General features: G+C 45.7%; 1 protein-coding gene across 4 annotated transcripts in view; it reads left to right on the plus strand.

Moving 5' to 3' along the window:
• The first annotated feature begins 189 nt into the window (after positions 1-189).
• LOC101000797 (S-adenosyl-L-methionine-dependent tRNA 4-demethylwyosine synthase TYW1) overlaps positions 190-17,493 on the plus strand; it is a 256,556-nt gene continuing 239,252 nt past the window's right edge. The window contains exons 1-5 of one of the 4 annotated variants that reach the window (XM_009202869.4): positions 190-540; positions 1,687-1,817; positions 2,434-2,571; positions 13,027-13,128; positions 15,632-15,826. In XM_009202869.4, the coding sequence (XP_009201133.2) occupies positions 537-540; positions 1,687-1,817; positions 2,434-2,571; positions 13,027-13,128; positions 15,632-15,826 (570 nt within the window). In that variant the 5' untranslated portion in view covers positions 190-536. The remainder of the gene's footprint in view (positions 541-1,686; positions 1,818-2,433; positions 2,572-13,026; positions 13,129-15,631; positions 15,827-17,493) is intronic. The other 3 variants (XM_021935761.2, XM_003895916.5, XM_021935762.2) reach the window with 3 other exon arrangements.

Below are 17,493 nucleotides of genomic sequence, written 5' to 3' on the forward strand. Positions count from 1 at the left end.
ACAATTCCTTAATATCATCTAATAGCGAGTCCATCCTGGGGTTTCCCAAAAATAATGCCTTTCTGCAGTCAGTTTATTCCAACCGAAATCCAAACAGGTCCACACAGCGTTTCCCTCCCTTCCCACTCCTTTCCCCTCTTTATTTTCCCATGCCAATCATTTCTCTCTGGACCCACCTTTTCCCAGTCTGAGCCAATCCAAACGGAGGCGGAAGCGCTCCGGCATCATCGCCCGCAACTCTGGGTGGTGCTTATTTCTGGGTACGCCCTCTTTCCCCTCTGAGCCAATCGGAGCAGGGCCGAGAGCTCACCGGACACTGGCTTCCTTTCCCAGAGCTCTGGGCTTTGCTCTGGGCCCACCTCTTCGCCCTCTGAGCCAATCAGGACCGGCCCCCCAGTGTCATGGCTGCCCCCAGCTCCTCAGGCACCCGGTACGCCGCTAACGCTGCGAGGTAGCTCGGTGCGTCTCGCGGTACCAATGCGAACCATCGGGTTATCCAGGTCCGAGATCCTAGTCTCCTGTCGGCTCTGAGGAGGATGGGTAAGGGCACCCGGCGGGCAAGGACCCTGGGGCGGCAGGAGAGGTAAACGTTTTACTGAGACCCTCTCCAGGCGGAGTGGCGTCCTCGGTGCCCTTCCTTCGGAGACTGTTGGACTTGACAGCACCGGATAGCCGCCGCTGAGAGCAAGGAAGACTGATCCCTGGTTTTGACCTGGCTTTTGCCTTTTGAGGCTAGGGGGTTAGTTTAGAAGGAAACTACGTTTCCAACCCTCAATGAAAACAGAAAAGTACTCCTCCCACTTTACCCACGTGTATTAGGACTTTTGCACCTGTAAAGCCTAAATTTCAGGCTTCGACTTTTGAAATTGCTCCTAGGTTGAACGTTTGAGGCCAGGTCGCTGCATATCTCTCTCTCTCAAAAAAAAAAAAAAAAAAAAAAAAAAAAAAAATGAGGCGTACGGTCAGTTACTTGAGAATCTTTTACAAGTTTAACCGTGAGCCTTTGAAAGTACAATTAGTAAAAAGAGTACTGTTACTACTTTAGCTTTTTTTAATGGAGCAAGCACAACAAAACAAAATTAACCCAATTTCACATGAAGTATTTTTACTTTATGTTCCCTACTCTTGCTTCTAAATGCTCATTTCGAAGTGAAGATACAATTTTATATTGTTTTATCTTTGAGTTAGTATTAACAGTATGATAATTTTATCACGTTACTACATAGTGTGTTATTTTTATTACAGTTGATTTTTTTCCCCCCCGAGATGGAGCCTTTGTCTGTCGCCTAGGCTGGAGTGCGGTGGCGCGATCTCAGCTCACTGCAACCTCTGCCTCACGGGTTCAAGCAGTTCTCCTGCCTCAGCCTCCCGCGTAGCTGGGATTACAGGCGCGCGCCACCACACCCGGCTAATTTTTGTATTTTTAGTAGGGGCTGGGATTTCACCATGTTGACCAGGTTGGTCTGGAACTCCTGACCTTAGGTGATCTGCCCGCCTCAGCCACCCAAAGTGCTAGGATTACAGGCATGAGCCACCGCGCCCGGCCAACAGTTGATTTTTAAATTAGATTTCTTAGCTGAGTTGTTGAATGTAAGGTTGGTTTTATTTTCTTCTTAAAATCGGGATGGATATCTTTGTATATATAGCTTTAAATGAAATTACCTGTGTGTGTCATTTTAAATTTAGATCCTTCTGTGGATACATGGGACCTCTCCTCACCTTTAATATCATTATGGATAAACAGGTTTTACATTTATCTGGGCTTTGCTGTTAGCATTAGCCTTTGGATTTGTCTCCAGATTGTCATCAAGATGCAGGTAAGTGGAGTTATTTTTTTTTTTAATATTTAGGCATCAGATTTTATAGAGGATTTAAACACTAAAAGGAACCTTTAATTACTTTTGTGGTTTGGTCTTTAGATATTTTAATGAAATGCCTAAAATAAATTTCTTCTCTAAGTTTTTGGAGACTAAGTTATCTTGGATTAAGTTATTTACTTTTTCTGTGTCTCATTTTTGAGATACAGGAAGATTTTTTGTAATGAAAAATGAACCTTTTATATGAAAAACAAATTTGTTTTATACCTTTAAGGGTCACTAGTCCTCTCTTGCCTTTCCATTCATTAAGGATCAGAAAATAAGTTCCTACTATTATTCTACTAAAATACTTTATAGGATAAGAGTATGTAAAGTTTTTTCTTGGAGGGAATGGAAATCATGAGCCTTAAAAATGTGGGTCCTGCCTATTGAAGGACCTTATTATACCAAGGGGGCTAATATTTGAGGAATACAACCAGAAAGATTAAGAGAAAAATTTAGTGTATCAGATTAAGAGAAAAATAAAGTGTCTCAGTATCTGTGCTAATTTTCATCCCTGCTGAAGTTGGGAAATGATTTAGACTTGATGGATTTTGTGTAATTATTTGTCTTTCAGGACAGGAGCTTACAGGAAAAATATGTTCCAAGAGCACCTCAGGATTTGATGACAAATGGTTATGTCTCCCTTCAAGAGAAAGACATCTTTGTGTCTGGAGTGAAGATTTTTTATGGTTCTCAGACTGGTACAGCAAAGGTAAAAACTTTATCTGATGCTTTTCCTTTGGTTTCCTGACATTTTAAGAAAATCCCTTTAGCAGTGAACTGTCCTTTAGCAGTGAACTGAATTGGTCATCTAACCTTCTTTATTCTTTCTCCCAACCTTTTCCCCTCAAATGTTTTTCCTTTCTGCAATGGTAGGTGGGTTTCCTCTCCTGTGCCCCATTAGAGCTGATTGGTGGTGTCTGGTAGTCACTGTCTTGAGGGGTCTTTGTTCTGAAGCTTGCTTCTGCCTCAGCAGGATAGAGAAAGTTGTGAGTCCATTATTGATGCCCATGGATATGGAAGTAGGGAATAGGGAAAAAAGGATGGCACCAATAGTTCCAATATGGTCCTGACTTTCACATCACACATCTATGTTTATTTATTATTTTTTTTTTCGAGACAGAGTCTATCTCTGTCCCCCAGGCTGGAGTGCAGTGGCACGATCTCGGCTCATTGCAACCTCCACCTCCACCTCAAGCGATTCTCCTGCCTCAGCCTCCTGATTAGCTGGGATTATAGGTGCCCGCTACCACGCCTGGCTAATTTTTGTATTTTTAGTAGAGATGGGGATTTCACCATGTTGGCTAGGCTGGTCTCAAACTCCTGGGCTCAGTTGATCCGCCTGCCTTGGCCTCCCAAAGTGCTGAGATTACAGACGTGAGCCACTGCACCTGGCCTCACATCACACATCTATGTAATGAAACTTGTTTTGATTTCGAATAGTGCTAAAAGTGTTAAAGGTAGACACTAAAGTAGATACAGCAGATATCTAGTTGAAAGATGCTTCCCATTCTCTCTCTTGTTTTGGGGGAGAACAGGATCTGGCTGTGTTGCCATCTAAGCTTCAGTTGCTTATCTGTGAAATGATAAATTACAGATGATAATAGTATGGTTATCTCAGGGTCACTGTGAGGATTGAGTGAGATTATCTGGTATGTACTTTGATTTCTCCTTTTTGCTTTTTTTTTTTTTTGGAGACAGGGCCTCGCTCTGTTGCCCAGGCTGGAGTGCAGTTGTGCCATCTCGGCTCACTGCAACCTCTGCCTCTTGGGCTCAAGGCATCATCCCACCTCAGCTTCCTGAGTATCTGGGACTATAGGTGCACGCCACCATACCCAGCTAATTTTTGTATTTTTTGTAGAGATGGGGTTTTGCCATGTTTCCCAGGCTGGTCTTAAACTCTTGGCCTCAAGTAGTCTGCCGGCCTTGGCCTCCCAAAGTGTTGGGATTATAGTCATGAGCCACTGTGCCTGGCCCCATTCTCTAATTATATCTAGATGCTACCTGTTTCTGTGTTACAATGTCACAGCTATTTAAAAACAATTTTTATTTTATTTTATTTTATTTTTGAGATGGTTTCTCACTCTGTCCTCCAGCCTGGAGTGCAGTGGTGTGATCTCGGCTCACTACAGCCTCCGCTTCCTGGGTTCGAGCAATTCTCCTGCCTCAGTCTCCTGAGTAGCTGGGATTACAGGTGCCTGCCATCACGCCTGGTTAATTTTTATATTTTTAGTAGAGACAAGGTTTCACCATATTGGCCAGGCTGCTGTTGAACTCCTGATCTCAGGTGATCTACCCGCCTCAGCCTCCTAAAGTGCTGAGATTACAGGCGTGAGGCACTGCTCCCAGCCAAAAAATTTATTTTTTTTGTAGAGACAAGGTCTTGCAATCTTGTTCAGGCTGGTCTTGAATTCCTGGCTTCAAGATATTCACCCACCTTGGCCCTCAAGGGCTGAAATTATAGGCATGAGCCACCAAGCCTAGCCAGGTCACAGCTAGTTAGTGCTTTCTAGGAAAAGATTTTAAGGAAGGCTAGCATGAAAATAAATTAAAGGAAAAATCAAGGTCTGTTATTTTTGTAGACTACTTCAGAGGGTTCTGCTGCCCTCTTGTGGAAGTTGTGCAGAATAGTACTTAGGTTTTCACTACTTCAGTGCAGATACTTTGCTTCATTTTATAGTCGAAGGTCACTTGTTAAGTTAAACCTTAAGCAATGGAGGTGGGAAATGTGAAAAAAGCAAAAAGGTGTCTGAGCAGCCAAAGCAAAGTCCTTTTTATGTTACTCATGAAAAACCTTATTCAGAGCCTCTTTATGCATGTTTTTACCTTTTTTAAAAAAAGATCAAAACGATCAAATGAATACTTGCAGATGGTAACAAATCCAGGTGTACAGAAAGTTCATAATGAAATGTACTCTCCAGAAACCTTTTAACTATTTCTGTTTTTAGTTCCTCTGATGCTTATGCTGTGTTTCTAGACTTATCAACATTACACAAAACTTATTGACTCCTTATATTAATTAGTTTATACAAACAGCCCTCAAGTTTCAGCGGCTTGATGTTGCTGTCCATATCATAGTTGATTTTGGGGTAGATAGCCATCTTCCATCTTAAAGCTGCGCCATCTGAATTTATTTTTATTTTATGTATTTATTTTTTATTGATTTTTTTTTTTTTTTTTTTTGAGATAGAGTCTCGCTCTGTTGCCAGGCTGGAATGCAGTGGCGTGATCTCTGCTCGCTGCAAGCTCCGCCTCCCGGGTTCACGCCATTCTCCTGCCTCAGCCTCCCGAATAGCTGGGACTACAGGCACCCACCACCACGCCTAGCTAATTTTTTGTATTTTTAGTGGGACGGGGTTTCACCGTGTTAGCCAGGATGGTCTCAATCTCCTGACCTCCTAGTCCGCCCGCTTTGGCCTCCCAAAGTGCTGGGATCACAGGCGTGAGCCACCATGCCCAGACAAACCTTTTATTCTTTGTTCTTTTTTTTTGAGACAGAGTTTTTCACTTGTTGCCCATGCTGGAGTGCAGTGGCGCCATCTCAGTTCACTGCAACCTCCGCCTCCTGGGTTCAAGCGATTCTCCTGCCTCAGCCTCCCAAGTAGCTGGGATTACAGGCACCTGCCACCACTCCTGGCTAATTGTTTGTGTTTTTAGTAGAGTGGGGGTTTCATCATGTTGGCCAGGCTGGTCCCGAACTCCTAACCTCAGTTAGTTTGCCTGCCTCAGCCTCTGAAAGTGCTGTGATTACAGGCATTAGCCACTGTACCTGGCTGTAACTTTGTTTTTTTTATCCTGGGTTCTCGGATTTCCATTCTTTTTTTTTTTTTGAGACGGAGTCTTCCTCTGTCACCCAGGCTGGAGTGCAGGCGAATGATCTCGGCTCACTGCAACCTCTGCCTCCCGGGTTCACGCCATTCTCCTGCCTCAGCCTGCAGAGTAGTTGGGACTATAGGCACCTGCCACCACGCCCAACTAATTTTTTGTATTTTTAGTGGAGATGGGGTTTCACCGTGTTAGTCAGGATGGTCTCGATCTCCTGACCTGATCTGCCCACCTCCCAAAGGGCTGGGATCATAGGTGTGAGCCACTGCGCCCGGCCTCGGATTTGCATTCTAAACCTTCTCTTAAATGTTTTATTTCAGCTATTATATTTTTATTTGCAAAAATACTTTTTTGCTTTTTGTTCAGTTTTTGTAGTATCTTGTCCAAATTTAAGAATGTTGCTACTTGAATTTCTTTTTCTCTTCCGGATATATTTGCTAAGTTTTTTTGCTGCTGCTCTTTCTCCTGCTTTTGAAGCTAAGGCAGGAGAATCACTTGAACCCAGGAGGCGGAGGTTGCAGTGAGCCAAGATCGTGCCACTGCACTCCTGTCTGGGGGACAGAGTGAAACCTTGTCTCAAAAACTCAAAAAAAAAAAAAAAAAAGCAATCTAAGTTTGCGAATTCTTTGTCTTCCCTAGCTCTTATTGTCAGGGATTTTTTAATCTAAGTAACTCCATGTTGTTGATTCTGACAGCTTTGACACTGCCGTGATATTTTGTCTGGATTAGGACAGTCATCTCACCATTGATTTCTGCTATAATTTGTTGTTTGTTCCCCCAAAACTCATGTTGAAATTTGATCCCTAGTGTTGGTGATCGGCCTAAAATGGGAGGTGTTTGGGTCCTGGGGGCAGGTCCCTCCTGAATAGATGAATCCCTGGGGGAGGGGGTGAGTGAGTTCTTGCTTTCTTTTTTTCTTTTTTGAGACAGAGTCGCCCAGGCTGGAGTGCAGGGGCGGGATCTCAGCTCACTACAAGCTCCGCCTCCCAGGTTTACGCCATTCTCCTTCCTCAGCCTCCTGAGTAGCTGGGACCACAGGCGCCCACCACCTCGCCCGGCTAGTTTTTTGTATTTTTTCAGTAGAGACAGGGTTTCACCGTGTTCGCCAGGATGGTCTCGATCTCCTGACCTTGTGATCTGCCCGTCTCGGCCTCCCAAAGTGCTGGGATTACAGGCTTGAGCCACCGCGCCCGGCCATGTTCTTGCTTGCTTAGTTCCCAAGAGAGCTTGTTGATAAGAAGAGCCTGGAACCTCTCCTTCACTCTTTGTTTCCTCTCTTGCTATGTGATCTTTGTGCTCGCCAGCTCCCTTTCACTTCTACTCTGCCAGGAGTAGAAGCAGCCTGGAGCCCTCACCAGATGTAGATGTCCAATCTTGAACTTTTTCAGATATCAGAATTCTGAAACAAATAAACCTTTTTATGGTGGCCCATAACAGTTTTTCCTTTACATATTTAGCATTTCCTTAAGGACTCCTGTGATGCAGGTCTGGTTGTAATAAATTCCCATAGCATTTGTTTGCCTGAAAGGATCTTGTTTCTCCTTTGCTCATGAAGCTTAATTTGGCTGGATATGAAATTCTTGGTTGAAATTTCTCGTTTGCTTTTTTGAGACAGAGTCTCTGTCACCCAGGCTGGAGTGCAGTTGTGCCATCTCAGCTCACTGCAACCTTCGCCTCCCGGGTTCAAGTGATTCTCCTGCCTCAGCCTCCCGAGTAGCTGAGGCTACAGGTGCGCGCCACCACGTCTGGCTAATTTTTGCATTTTTAGAAGAGACGAGGTTGGCTGGGCGCGGTGGCTCAAGCCTGTAATCCCAGCACTTTGGGAGGCCGAGATGGGCGGATCACGAGGTCAGGAGATCGAGACCATCCTGGCTAACACATTGGAAACCCGTCTCTACTAAAAAAAAATGTCTGAGGCGGTGGCTCAAGCCTGTAATCCCAGCAGCACTTTGGGAGGCGAGAGGCAGGCGAGATCAGTCAGGAGATCCCGAGACCATCCTGGCGAACACGGTGAAACCCGTCTCTACTAAAAATACAAAAAAAACTAGCCCGGGCTGAGGCGTGAGCCTGTAGTCCCAGCTACTCAGGAGGCTGAGGCAGGAGAATAAGTAAACCAGTGAGGCTTGCAGTGAGCTGAGATCCGGCCACTGCCTCCAGCAGGCGTAGGCAGACTCGATCTCAAAAAAAAAAAACTAGCCGAGGCGGCGTGGTGGGTGCCTGTAGTCACAGCTTCTCCGGAGGTGGGAGAATGGTGGCTGGGCTGAGGAGGAGCTTCACGGTGAGCTGAGATCTGGCCTGCACACTCCAGCCTGATGACAAGGCCAGACTCTGTCTCAAAAAAAAAAAAAGAAAAGTGAGTTTCATCCGTTGGTCAGAGCTGGTCTCTATCCTGACCTCAGGTGATTCCCTTCAGCATGCTCGGCCCCAAAAGTGCTGGGATTACAGATGGGAGCCACCGTGCCCTGCCTGAAATTTCTTTTCTTTAAGAACGCTGAATATACGCCCCCATCTCTTCTGGATCGTAGGGTTTCTGCTGAAAGGTTCACTGTTACCCTGATGGGATTCCCTATGTAACTGACCTGGCTCTTCTCTCTAGCTGCCTTTCACATTTTTTCTTTCATTTCAACCTTGGAGAATCTGATGATTATGTGTCTTGGCAATGGCCATCTTATGTAATATCTCACTGGGGTTCTCTGCATTAAATAAACCTTTTTAAAACAGATTGGGCTAGGCACAGTGCCTCACGCCTATAATCCCAGCACCTTGGGAGGCCAAGGCAGGTGGATCACTTGAGCCCAGGAGTTTGAGACCAGCCTGTGCAACATGACAAAACTCTATCTCTACAAAAAATTCAAAAATTAGCTGGGCATGGTGGCGTGTGCCTGTAGTCCTAGCTACTCAGGCGGCTGAGGTGGGAGGATTGCTTGAGCCCTGGAGGTCAAGACTGCAGTGAGCCATGACTGTGCCACTGCACTCCAGCCTGGGCGACAGAGTGAGACCTTGTCTCAAAAAAAAATAAAAGAAAAAACATAGATTACCCAGTCTCGGGTACTCCTTTATAGCAAAATGGACTAAGACAGTCTTTCTGATTCAGTACCATTCGGCCCTCTTCTGACTCCAGTATACTCTCAACTCAGCAACCTCAGTGACTGAAAACTTGGGTGAAATCACATCATCCCTCTGCTTAAAACCCCGCACTGACCCCTTCGTTCAACAGTCAATGCCAAAGCCCTCACAGTGGCCCAGAGATCCTATGCTTGTGGTTCTTTGTTAACTCTCTTACCCCATCTCCTTGATCCCCTTTTTTCAGTCTTAGTAGCGTCCTTCGGGCCTTTGCGCTTCACTGTTCCTGCCGCCTGGGATAACCTCATAGTTCTCCCAGTTCCTTCAGCTTTGGCTCAAATCTCACCTTATCCTTGTGTTAGTCTGTTTTGCATTTGCATGGACCTGCACTGGGTAATTGATATGGTTTGGGTCTGTGTCCCCACCAGATCTTACGTCAAATCGTAGTTCCCAGTGTTGGAGGTGGGGCCTGGTGGCAGGTGCTTGGATTCTGGGGGCGGATTTCACTTGAGTGGTTTAGCACCATCTACCATGTACTGTCCTCACGACAGTGAGTGAGTTCTCATGAGATCTGGCTGTTTAAAAGTGTGTGGCACCTCCTCCTTCTCTTTCTTGCTCCTGGCATGTCATGTGCCTGCTCCCCCTTTGCCTTCTACCAAGATTGGAGTCTCCCTGAGGCTTCCTCAGAAGCAGATGCCGTTACACTTCCTGTACAGTCTGCAGAACTGTGAGCCAATTAAACCTCTCTCTTTTTTTTTTTTTTTTTTTTTTGAGACGGAGTCTCGCTCTGTCACCCAGGCTGGAATGCAGTGGCGCCATCTCAGCTCACTGCAAGCTCCACCTCCCGGGTTCATGGTATTCTCCTACCTCAGCCTCCTGAGTAGCTGGGATCACAGGCGCCCGCCACCACACCCGGCTAATTTTTTGTGTTTTTATTAGAGATGGGATTTCACCAGGTTAGCCAGGATGGTCTTGAAATCCTGACCTTGTGATCCACACACCTTGGCCTCCCAAAGTGCTGGGATTATAGGCGTGAGACACCGTGCCTGGCCCTAAACCTCTTTTTTTTTTTTTTTTTTTAAATAAATTTCCCAGTCTCAGGTATTTCTTTTTTCTTTTCTTTTTTTTTTTTTGAGATGGAGTCTCGCTCAGTTGCCCAGGCTGGAGTACAGTGGCGTGATCTCGGCTCACTGCAACCTTTGCCTCCCAGGCTCAAGCGAACCTTCCACCTCAGCCTCCCAAGTAGCTGGACCACAGGTACCTGCCACCATGCCCAGCTAATTTTTTGTATTTTTGGTAGAGATGGGTTCTACCATGTTGCCCAGGCTGGTCTTGAACTCCTGACCTCAAGTGATCTGCCCGCCTCGGCCTCCCAAAGTGCTGGGATTACAGACATGAGCCCCCATGCCCAGCCAAGTATTTTTTTATAGCAATACAAGAATGGACTAATACTGTAATTTATAAAGAAAAGACGTTTATTTGGTTCAAGGTTCTGCAGACTGGACAAGCATGGTGCCAACATCCACTTGGCTTCTGATAAAGCTTCAGGAAGTTTCCACCCATGGAGGAACAGGTACCACGTGGTAAGACAGGGAGTGAAAGAGTAGGGAGAGATGTGAGACTTTTTTTTTTAACAGCCAGCTATGAACTAATAGGGCAAGAACTCAACACACCAAGGGGAGGGCAGCAAGCTGAGGTATGAGAGTAGAGTCTGGAGAGCCAGAGCCTAAGGCCAACCTGTGGCTGGCTGACTTGAATTAAACTGAAAGGAAAGCTTTAGCCTCTGACTGGCTGTGGACCAATTCTTTATTTGCATAGGGTGTAACTCCACTTCAGCCTCTGATTGGCCACGAGCCACACCTCTACTTCAACCTCTGATTGGCCAGGAGCCAATTCTTCATTTACACAGGGTGTAACCAATTGGAAGCCTCCAAAGGGTACTGGGGGTGTTACCAAATTCTTCTAGCTTAATAAAAACCCAAGGAACATTACAACTGGACCTCCTGAGCCACTTGCTCAAGCCTGCTTCCTCTCTGTAGAGTGTACCTTCCCATCAATAAATCTGTGTTTTTGTTGCTTTGTTCTTTTGTTGCTTTGCTTGTGCATTTTTTTCAATTATTTGTTCAACCTGCGAAGAACCTGGACAACTCCTAGTCAAGACCCTCCACTGGTCACAAAGCCACTCATGAGGGACCCATCCCCATGACCCAGACACCTCCTGTTCGAGCTCACCTCCAACATTGGAGATTACATGTTTATGATATTTGGAGGGGACGAATATCCAAACCATATCAGTTCTTGAGGCCTGCTGCAGTAGTGTTTTCTGACCCCCAAATACCTTTTTTCTTTTTCTTTTTTTTTTTTTTTGAGACAGAGTCTCGCTCTGTTGTCCAGGCTGGCGTGCAGTGGCATGATCTCGGCTCACCACAACCTCCGCCTTCTGGGTTCAAGCAATTCTCCTCCCTCAGCCTCCCGAGTAGCTGGGATTACAGGTGCCCACCACCATGCCCAGCTAATTTTTGTATTTTTAGTAGAGACGGGGTTTCACCGTGTTGGTCAGGCTGGTCTCGAACTCCTGATCTCAAGTGATCTGTCCACCTCAGCTTCCCAAAGTGCTGGGATTACAAGCATGTAAGCCACCACGCCCGGCCAACCTGTCCTTTTTCTATATCAGTTCTCATGCTTACTATTGGGAGTTACCATTAGCCCACAAGACTGCCCCCACTTCAGACACCAGTCACAAGTCCTGGCTTTAAATTTAGGGTTCTGCACCACTGCCTCCTGAGGTTCTGTAGGATGACTCACAGACCTCAGGAAGTTGCTTGACTTATGTTTACTAGTTTATTATAAAGGATGCAACTCAGGAACGGCCGAATGGAAGAGCTGCACGGGGCCGGCGATGGAGGGGTGGGGTTGAGCAGGGCTTCCAGGCCATCTGTGGCTGAGTCTTCCTCCCCGGAACATTGGTATGTTCACCAACACAATCCCCATTGTTTCAGGGGTTTTTCTTGGAGGCTCCATTACATGGGCACGATTGATTAAATTATTGGCCTTGGTGATTAAGCTCAATCTCCAGTTCCTCTTCTCTCCCTAGTGTTCCCTGTTGGGGCCGGGGTAGGAGGTGCTGAGTTTAACCTCTTGTCAGTTTCTCTGGCAACCAGCCTCCATCCTGAAGCTACCTGAGGCCTCACTCCAATAAGTCATCTCATTAGCATACAAAAGACATTCATGCCATCTTTTGTTGCAGTGGCTGCTCGGAGCCCAGAGCTTCTCTGGGGTTCTGGCAGCCCTGTGAACTCTTCCCTAGGGCTTTTTTCCTGTTTGTCAACCAGCTTCTTTTCATGTTTCCCATTCTTTTCACTCTTCACTATTTCTTTTATTTTATTTATTTATTTTTTTGGAGATGGAGTTTTGTTGCCCAGGCTGGAGTGCAATCTTGGCTCACTGCAGCCTCTACCTCCTGGATTCAAGTGATTCTCCTGCCTCAGCCTCCCGAGTAGCTGAGATTACAGGTGTGTGCCACCATGCCTGGCTAATTTTGTATTTTTAGTAGAGACTGGTTTTACCATGTTCAGGCTAGTCTCGAATTCCTGACCTCAAGTGGTCTGCCCGCCTTGGCCTCCCAAAGTACTGGGATTACAGGTGTGAGCCACTGTGCCCAGCCCATTCTTCACTATTTCTTTTTGCACTTCTCTGTGTTTATTCTTTTTAATATATTATTTTCTTTATGAGACAGGATCTCAGTCAGTGGCCCAGGCTAGAGTGCATTGGTGTGATCATAGCTCACTGTTTCCTCTAACCCCTGGGCTCAGGGGATCTTCCTGTCTCAGCCTCTTGAGTAGCTGGGACTACAGGTATGTGCCATCACACCTGGCTAATTTTTAAATTTTTTTATAGAGATGAGGTCTCACTTTGCTGCCCAGGCTTGGTCTCAAGTGATCCTCCCACCTCAGCCTCCCAAAGTGCTGGGATTACAGGCATGAGCCATCTTGCCTGGCTGATAAGTTTAATCTAGTAGGGCAAGGCAGATTGATCATCCAAAGCCAAATTAGATTCAGTCCTATGTAAACCCTGATCGGATGAGAACAACACGAATGATCTCTGTAATAGTGCCCAAGAAAATAGTAAGGGTGAGGATAGAATTTGTGTTCATGAAGATACATATCAGTCACTGAAGACATTTTTCATGAGGACTGCCACATTCTTGTGCCAACAGGGGTAAATGAGGGCTGTATTTGGCTCGTTGAAGACTTCATTTGATTTTTTTTTGTCCTATTAGGGATTTGCAACAGTTCTTGCTGAAGCAGTTATGTCCTTGGATCTGCCTGTGGCAATTATTAATCTAAAAGAATATGATCCGGATGATCATCTGATAGAAGAGGTTGGTAATTGTCTTATTTTTTCTTCAATCAGAACTCTCAAATTTAACTGACCTGCAGTCTTCAGAATAAATTTAATTAGGTAACTAGAATCTTCAGAGTAAATTTAATTTTCATGCTAAGGGATTTCAGTTAGTTGAATTCCAATGTGAATCAGAGCATTGAATGTGGGGTGAGGTTCACTGATTCTCACGTGTGGGGCTTGTCCTTCAGGTTTGTTAAATTCTCCTGGGGCAGGACTAGAGGTGAGAAAGCTTGGGTGGTTGGAAGTTCACTCCTTCCCACAGTTTTCTTTTTTTTTTTTTGAGATGGAGTCTCACTATGTCACCCAGGCTGGAGTGCAATGGTGCAATTTTAGTTCAGTGCAATGTCCACCTCCAGGTTCAAGTGATTCTCCTGCGTCAGCCTCCCAAGTAGCTGGGATTTACAGGCATGCGCCACCATGCCCAGCTAATTTTATTTATTTATTTATTTATTTTTATTTTTTGCTGGAGACAAGGTTTCACCATGTTGGCCAGGCTGGTCTCAAACTCCTGGCCTCAAGTGATCCGCCCACCTCGGCCTCCCAAAGTGCTGGGATTATAAGTGTGAGCCACTGTGCCTGGCCCCTACTATTTTTATGTTTTTAAAATTTATTTTATTGAGACAGGCTCTCACTCTCTCATCCAGGCTCTGGAGTGCAGTGGTGCAATTTCAGCCTCCCATGCTCAAGTGATCCTCCTTCCTCAGCTTCCTAAAGTAGCTGAGACTACAGGCATGTGCTGCCATGCCCAGCTAATTTTAAAAGATTTTTTATAGAGATACGGTCTCACTATGTTGCCCAGGCAGGTCTCGAACTCCTGGCCTCAGTCTCCCAAAGTACTAGGATTATAGATATATAATATAGATATATACAGCCCTCACCCCTGTTTTGAATCTCTTAATCAAGGAAGGGTTGTTATTGATGGCAGTGTGTTATGCTTGTAGACCATGGGCAATCCAACCAAAAGGTCAAGAGCAGAAAGAGTATGGGTTTTGGAATCAGAGAAGTCTCTTATTAGCTGTGTGACCTCAATGCATTAGTTAAAATCTTTTTTTTTTTTTTAATGGAGTTTCGCTCTTGTTGCCCAGGCTGGAGTGCACTGGTGTGATCTTGGCTCACTGCAACCTCCATCTTCAGGGTTCAAGTGATTCTCCTGCCTCAGCCTCCTGAGTAGCTGGAATTACAGGTGCCCACCACCACTCCTGGCTAATTTTTATGTTTTTAGTAAAGTCGGGGTTTCACCATGTTGGCCAGGCTGGTCTCGAACTCCTGACATCAGGTGATTTATTTGCCTCGGCCTCCCATAGTACTGGGATTACAGGCATCAGCTACTGTGCCCGGGCCTATTACTTAATATCTATGAGGATTTAATTTCTTCATCTGAAAAATATTTCTCCCCTTTCTCCAGTCATGCCCAGTTAGGGGATTTCACCCTACAGCAGTGGTTCTCAAAATGTGGCCCCTGAGCCAGCAGCATCAGCATCTCCTGTGAACTTGCCAGAAATGCAGAATCTCAGGACTTAGCCTAGCTGCACTGTGGAGCTTGAACAGTGCTCCTGGCGACGCTGATGCAGGTAGAGTCAGAGAAGCAGTTAGAGGCTGGGCGTGGTGGCTCACGCCTGTAATCCCAGCACTTTGGGAGACTGAGGTGGGCAGATCGCCTGAGGTCAAGAGTTCGAGACCAGCCTGGCTAACGTGGTGAAATCACGTCTCTACTAAAAATACAAAAATTAGCTGGGCATGGTGGTGGGTGCCTGTAATCCCAGCTACTTGGGAGGCTGAGGCAGGAGAATTGCTTGAACCTGGGAGGCAGAGGTTGCAGTGAGCCGAGATTGTGCCATTGCCCTCCAACTTGGGTGACAAAAGCAAATCTCCATCTAAAAAAAAAACGAAGAAGCACATGGAGTTGGGGTTGACAAACTTTCATGTAAAGGGCCAGGTAGTAAGTATCTTCACCTTTGTGGGCCGGGCAGCTACTCAGTTTTGTCACTGAGGCACAAAACAGCCATAGATAATACGTAAATGAATGAGCGTGACTGTGTTCCACTAAAACTTTCTTTAAAAAAATAGAGGCCAGGCATGGTGGCTCTTGCCTATAATCCCAGCAAGTTGAGAGGTCAGGGCTGGTGGATCGCTTGAGCTCAGGCATATAGGGCAGCCTGGGCAACATGGTGAAACCTCATCTCTATTGAAAATAGAAAAATTAGCCATGGTCGTGCACGCCTGTAGTCCCAGCTACTTGGGAGGCTGAGGCATGAGAATTGCTTAAACTCGGGAGGTGGAGGTTGCAGTGAGCTGAGATCACGCCACTGCACTCTAGCCTGTGTGACAAAGCGAGACTCTGTCTCAAAAAAAAAAAAATACCAAAAAGGCAGCAAGCCCTTTGTTCTTAGAGATGAGTATGCATTTTTTCAAAGGATTTTTCTTCATTGAGATAATTTATGCCTCGAATATTCTACTGAAACAATTACTTTCTCGGTTAGGTGACTAGTAAAAATGTCTGTGTGTTCCTGGTTGCGACATATACTGATGGCCGACCAACCGAAAGTGCAGAGTGGTTCTGCAAATGGTTAGAGGAAGCGTCCATTGATTTTCGATTTGGCAAAAGTTACCTGAAGGGTATGAGATATGCGGTGTTTGGCCTGGGAAATTCTGCCTATGCCAGCCACTTCAACAAGGTAGGTCTATATTGAGTTATAGAAATAAATTCTCCCTGTAGATACACACACACACACACACACACACACACACACACAAGTACACACACACATATGTGAAATAATCCACAGACTTTGGTAGCTATAAATAAATACGTTTCTTCTGTTATTTTATTTATTGATCGATTGAGACAGAGTTTTGCTCTGTCGCCCAGGCTGGAGTGCAGTGACGCCATCTCAGCTCACTGCGACTTCCACCTCCCGGGTTCAAGCGATTCTCCTGCCTCAGCCTCCTGAGTAGCTGGGATTACAGTGATGTGCCATCATGCTTGTCTCGTTTTTGTATTTTTAATAGAGACGGAGTTTCACCATGTTGGCCAGGCAGGCGTGAGCCACTGCACCCAGCCTCTTCTGTTATTCTATTTTTTTTTTTTTTGAGACAGAGTCTCGCTCTATTCCCCAGCTGGAGTGCAGTGGTGTGGTCTTGGTTCATGGCAACCTCTGCCTCCTGGGTTCAAAGCGATTCTCATTTCTCAGCCTCCTGAGTAGCTGGGATTATAGGCACCTGCCATCATGCCCAACTAAATTTTGTATTTTTAGTAGAGACGGGGTTTCTTCATGTTGGCCAGGCTGGTCTTGAACGCCTAACCTCAGGTGATCCACCCGCCTTGGCCTCCCAAAGTGCTGGGATTACAGGTGTGAGCCACTGTGCCCGGCCCTCTTTTATTCTTTATAACTGGATATTGCTATACATACATATTCAAACTTGGCATACAGTAGATTCTCAATACATTTTTGTTGAATAAAATGAATGAATATTCCTCATATTGTTTAGTGTTTTAGTGGGCTGGACCCGTGGTCCCCAGGCAGGACCTTGTAGATGGAAGATTACTGAGTCTTTGGATTTACTCAACTGCCTTTTCTGTTGTTGAGTGACCTTTATTGCCCAAGCTCTTTTTTTGAGATGGAGTCTCACGCTGCCACCCAGGCTGGAGTGCAGTGGCGTGATCTTGGCTAACTGCAACTTCCACCTCCCAGATTCAAGCAGTTCTTCTGCCTTAGCCTCCTGAGTAGCTGGGATTATAGGCGCCCACCACCATGCCCTGCTAATTTTTTTGTATTTTTGGTAGAGACAGAGTTTCACCATGTTGGCCAGGCTGGTCTCGAACTCCTGACCTCAGGTGATCCACTCATCTTGGCCTCCCAAAGTGCTGGGATTACAGTTGTGTCACCATGCCTGGCCTGCCCAAGCTCTTAATGCAGGTGAACTCTTTAAAAAAATTTTTTGGCCGGGCACGGTGGCTCAAGCCTGTAATCCCAGCACTTTGGGAGGCCGAGACGGGCGGATCACGAGGTCAGGAGATCGAGACCATCCTGGTTAATATGGTGAAACCCCGTCTCTACTAAAAAGTACAAAAAAACTAGCCGGGCAAGGTGGCGAAGCCTGTGAGTCCCAGCCTTTGGGAGGCTGAGGCAGGAGATAAGTGAACCGAGGCCCGGAGCTTGTAGTGAGCGAGATCTGGCCCCACTGCACTCCAGCCTGAAGTGACAGGCGAGACTCCGTCTCTACAAAAAAAAAAAAAAAAAATTTTTTTTTTTTTTAAAAATTATTTTTTATTTTTATTTTATTTATTTTTTTGAGGCAGATCTCATCTATGCATGTTAGGCTGGAGTGCAGTGAAGCAATC

The sequence above is a fragment of the Papio anubis genome, chromosome 4 (genome assembly GCF_008728515.1).
Source record: "Papio anubis isolate 15944 chromosome 4, Panubis1.0, whole genome shotgun sequence".
NCBI lineage: Eukaryota > Metazoa > Chordata > Mammalia > Primates > Cercopithecidae > Papio > Papio anubis.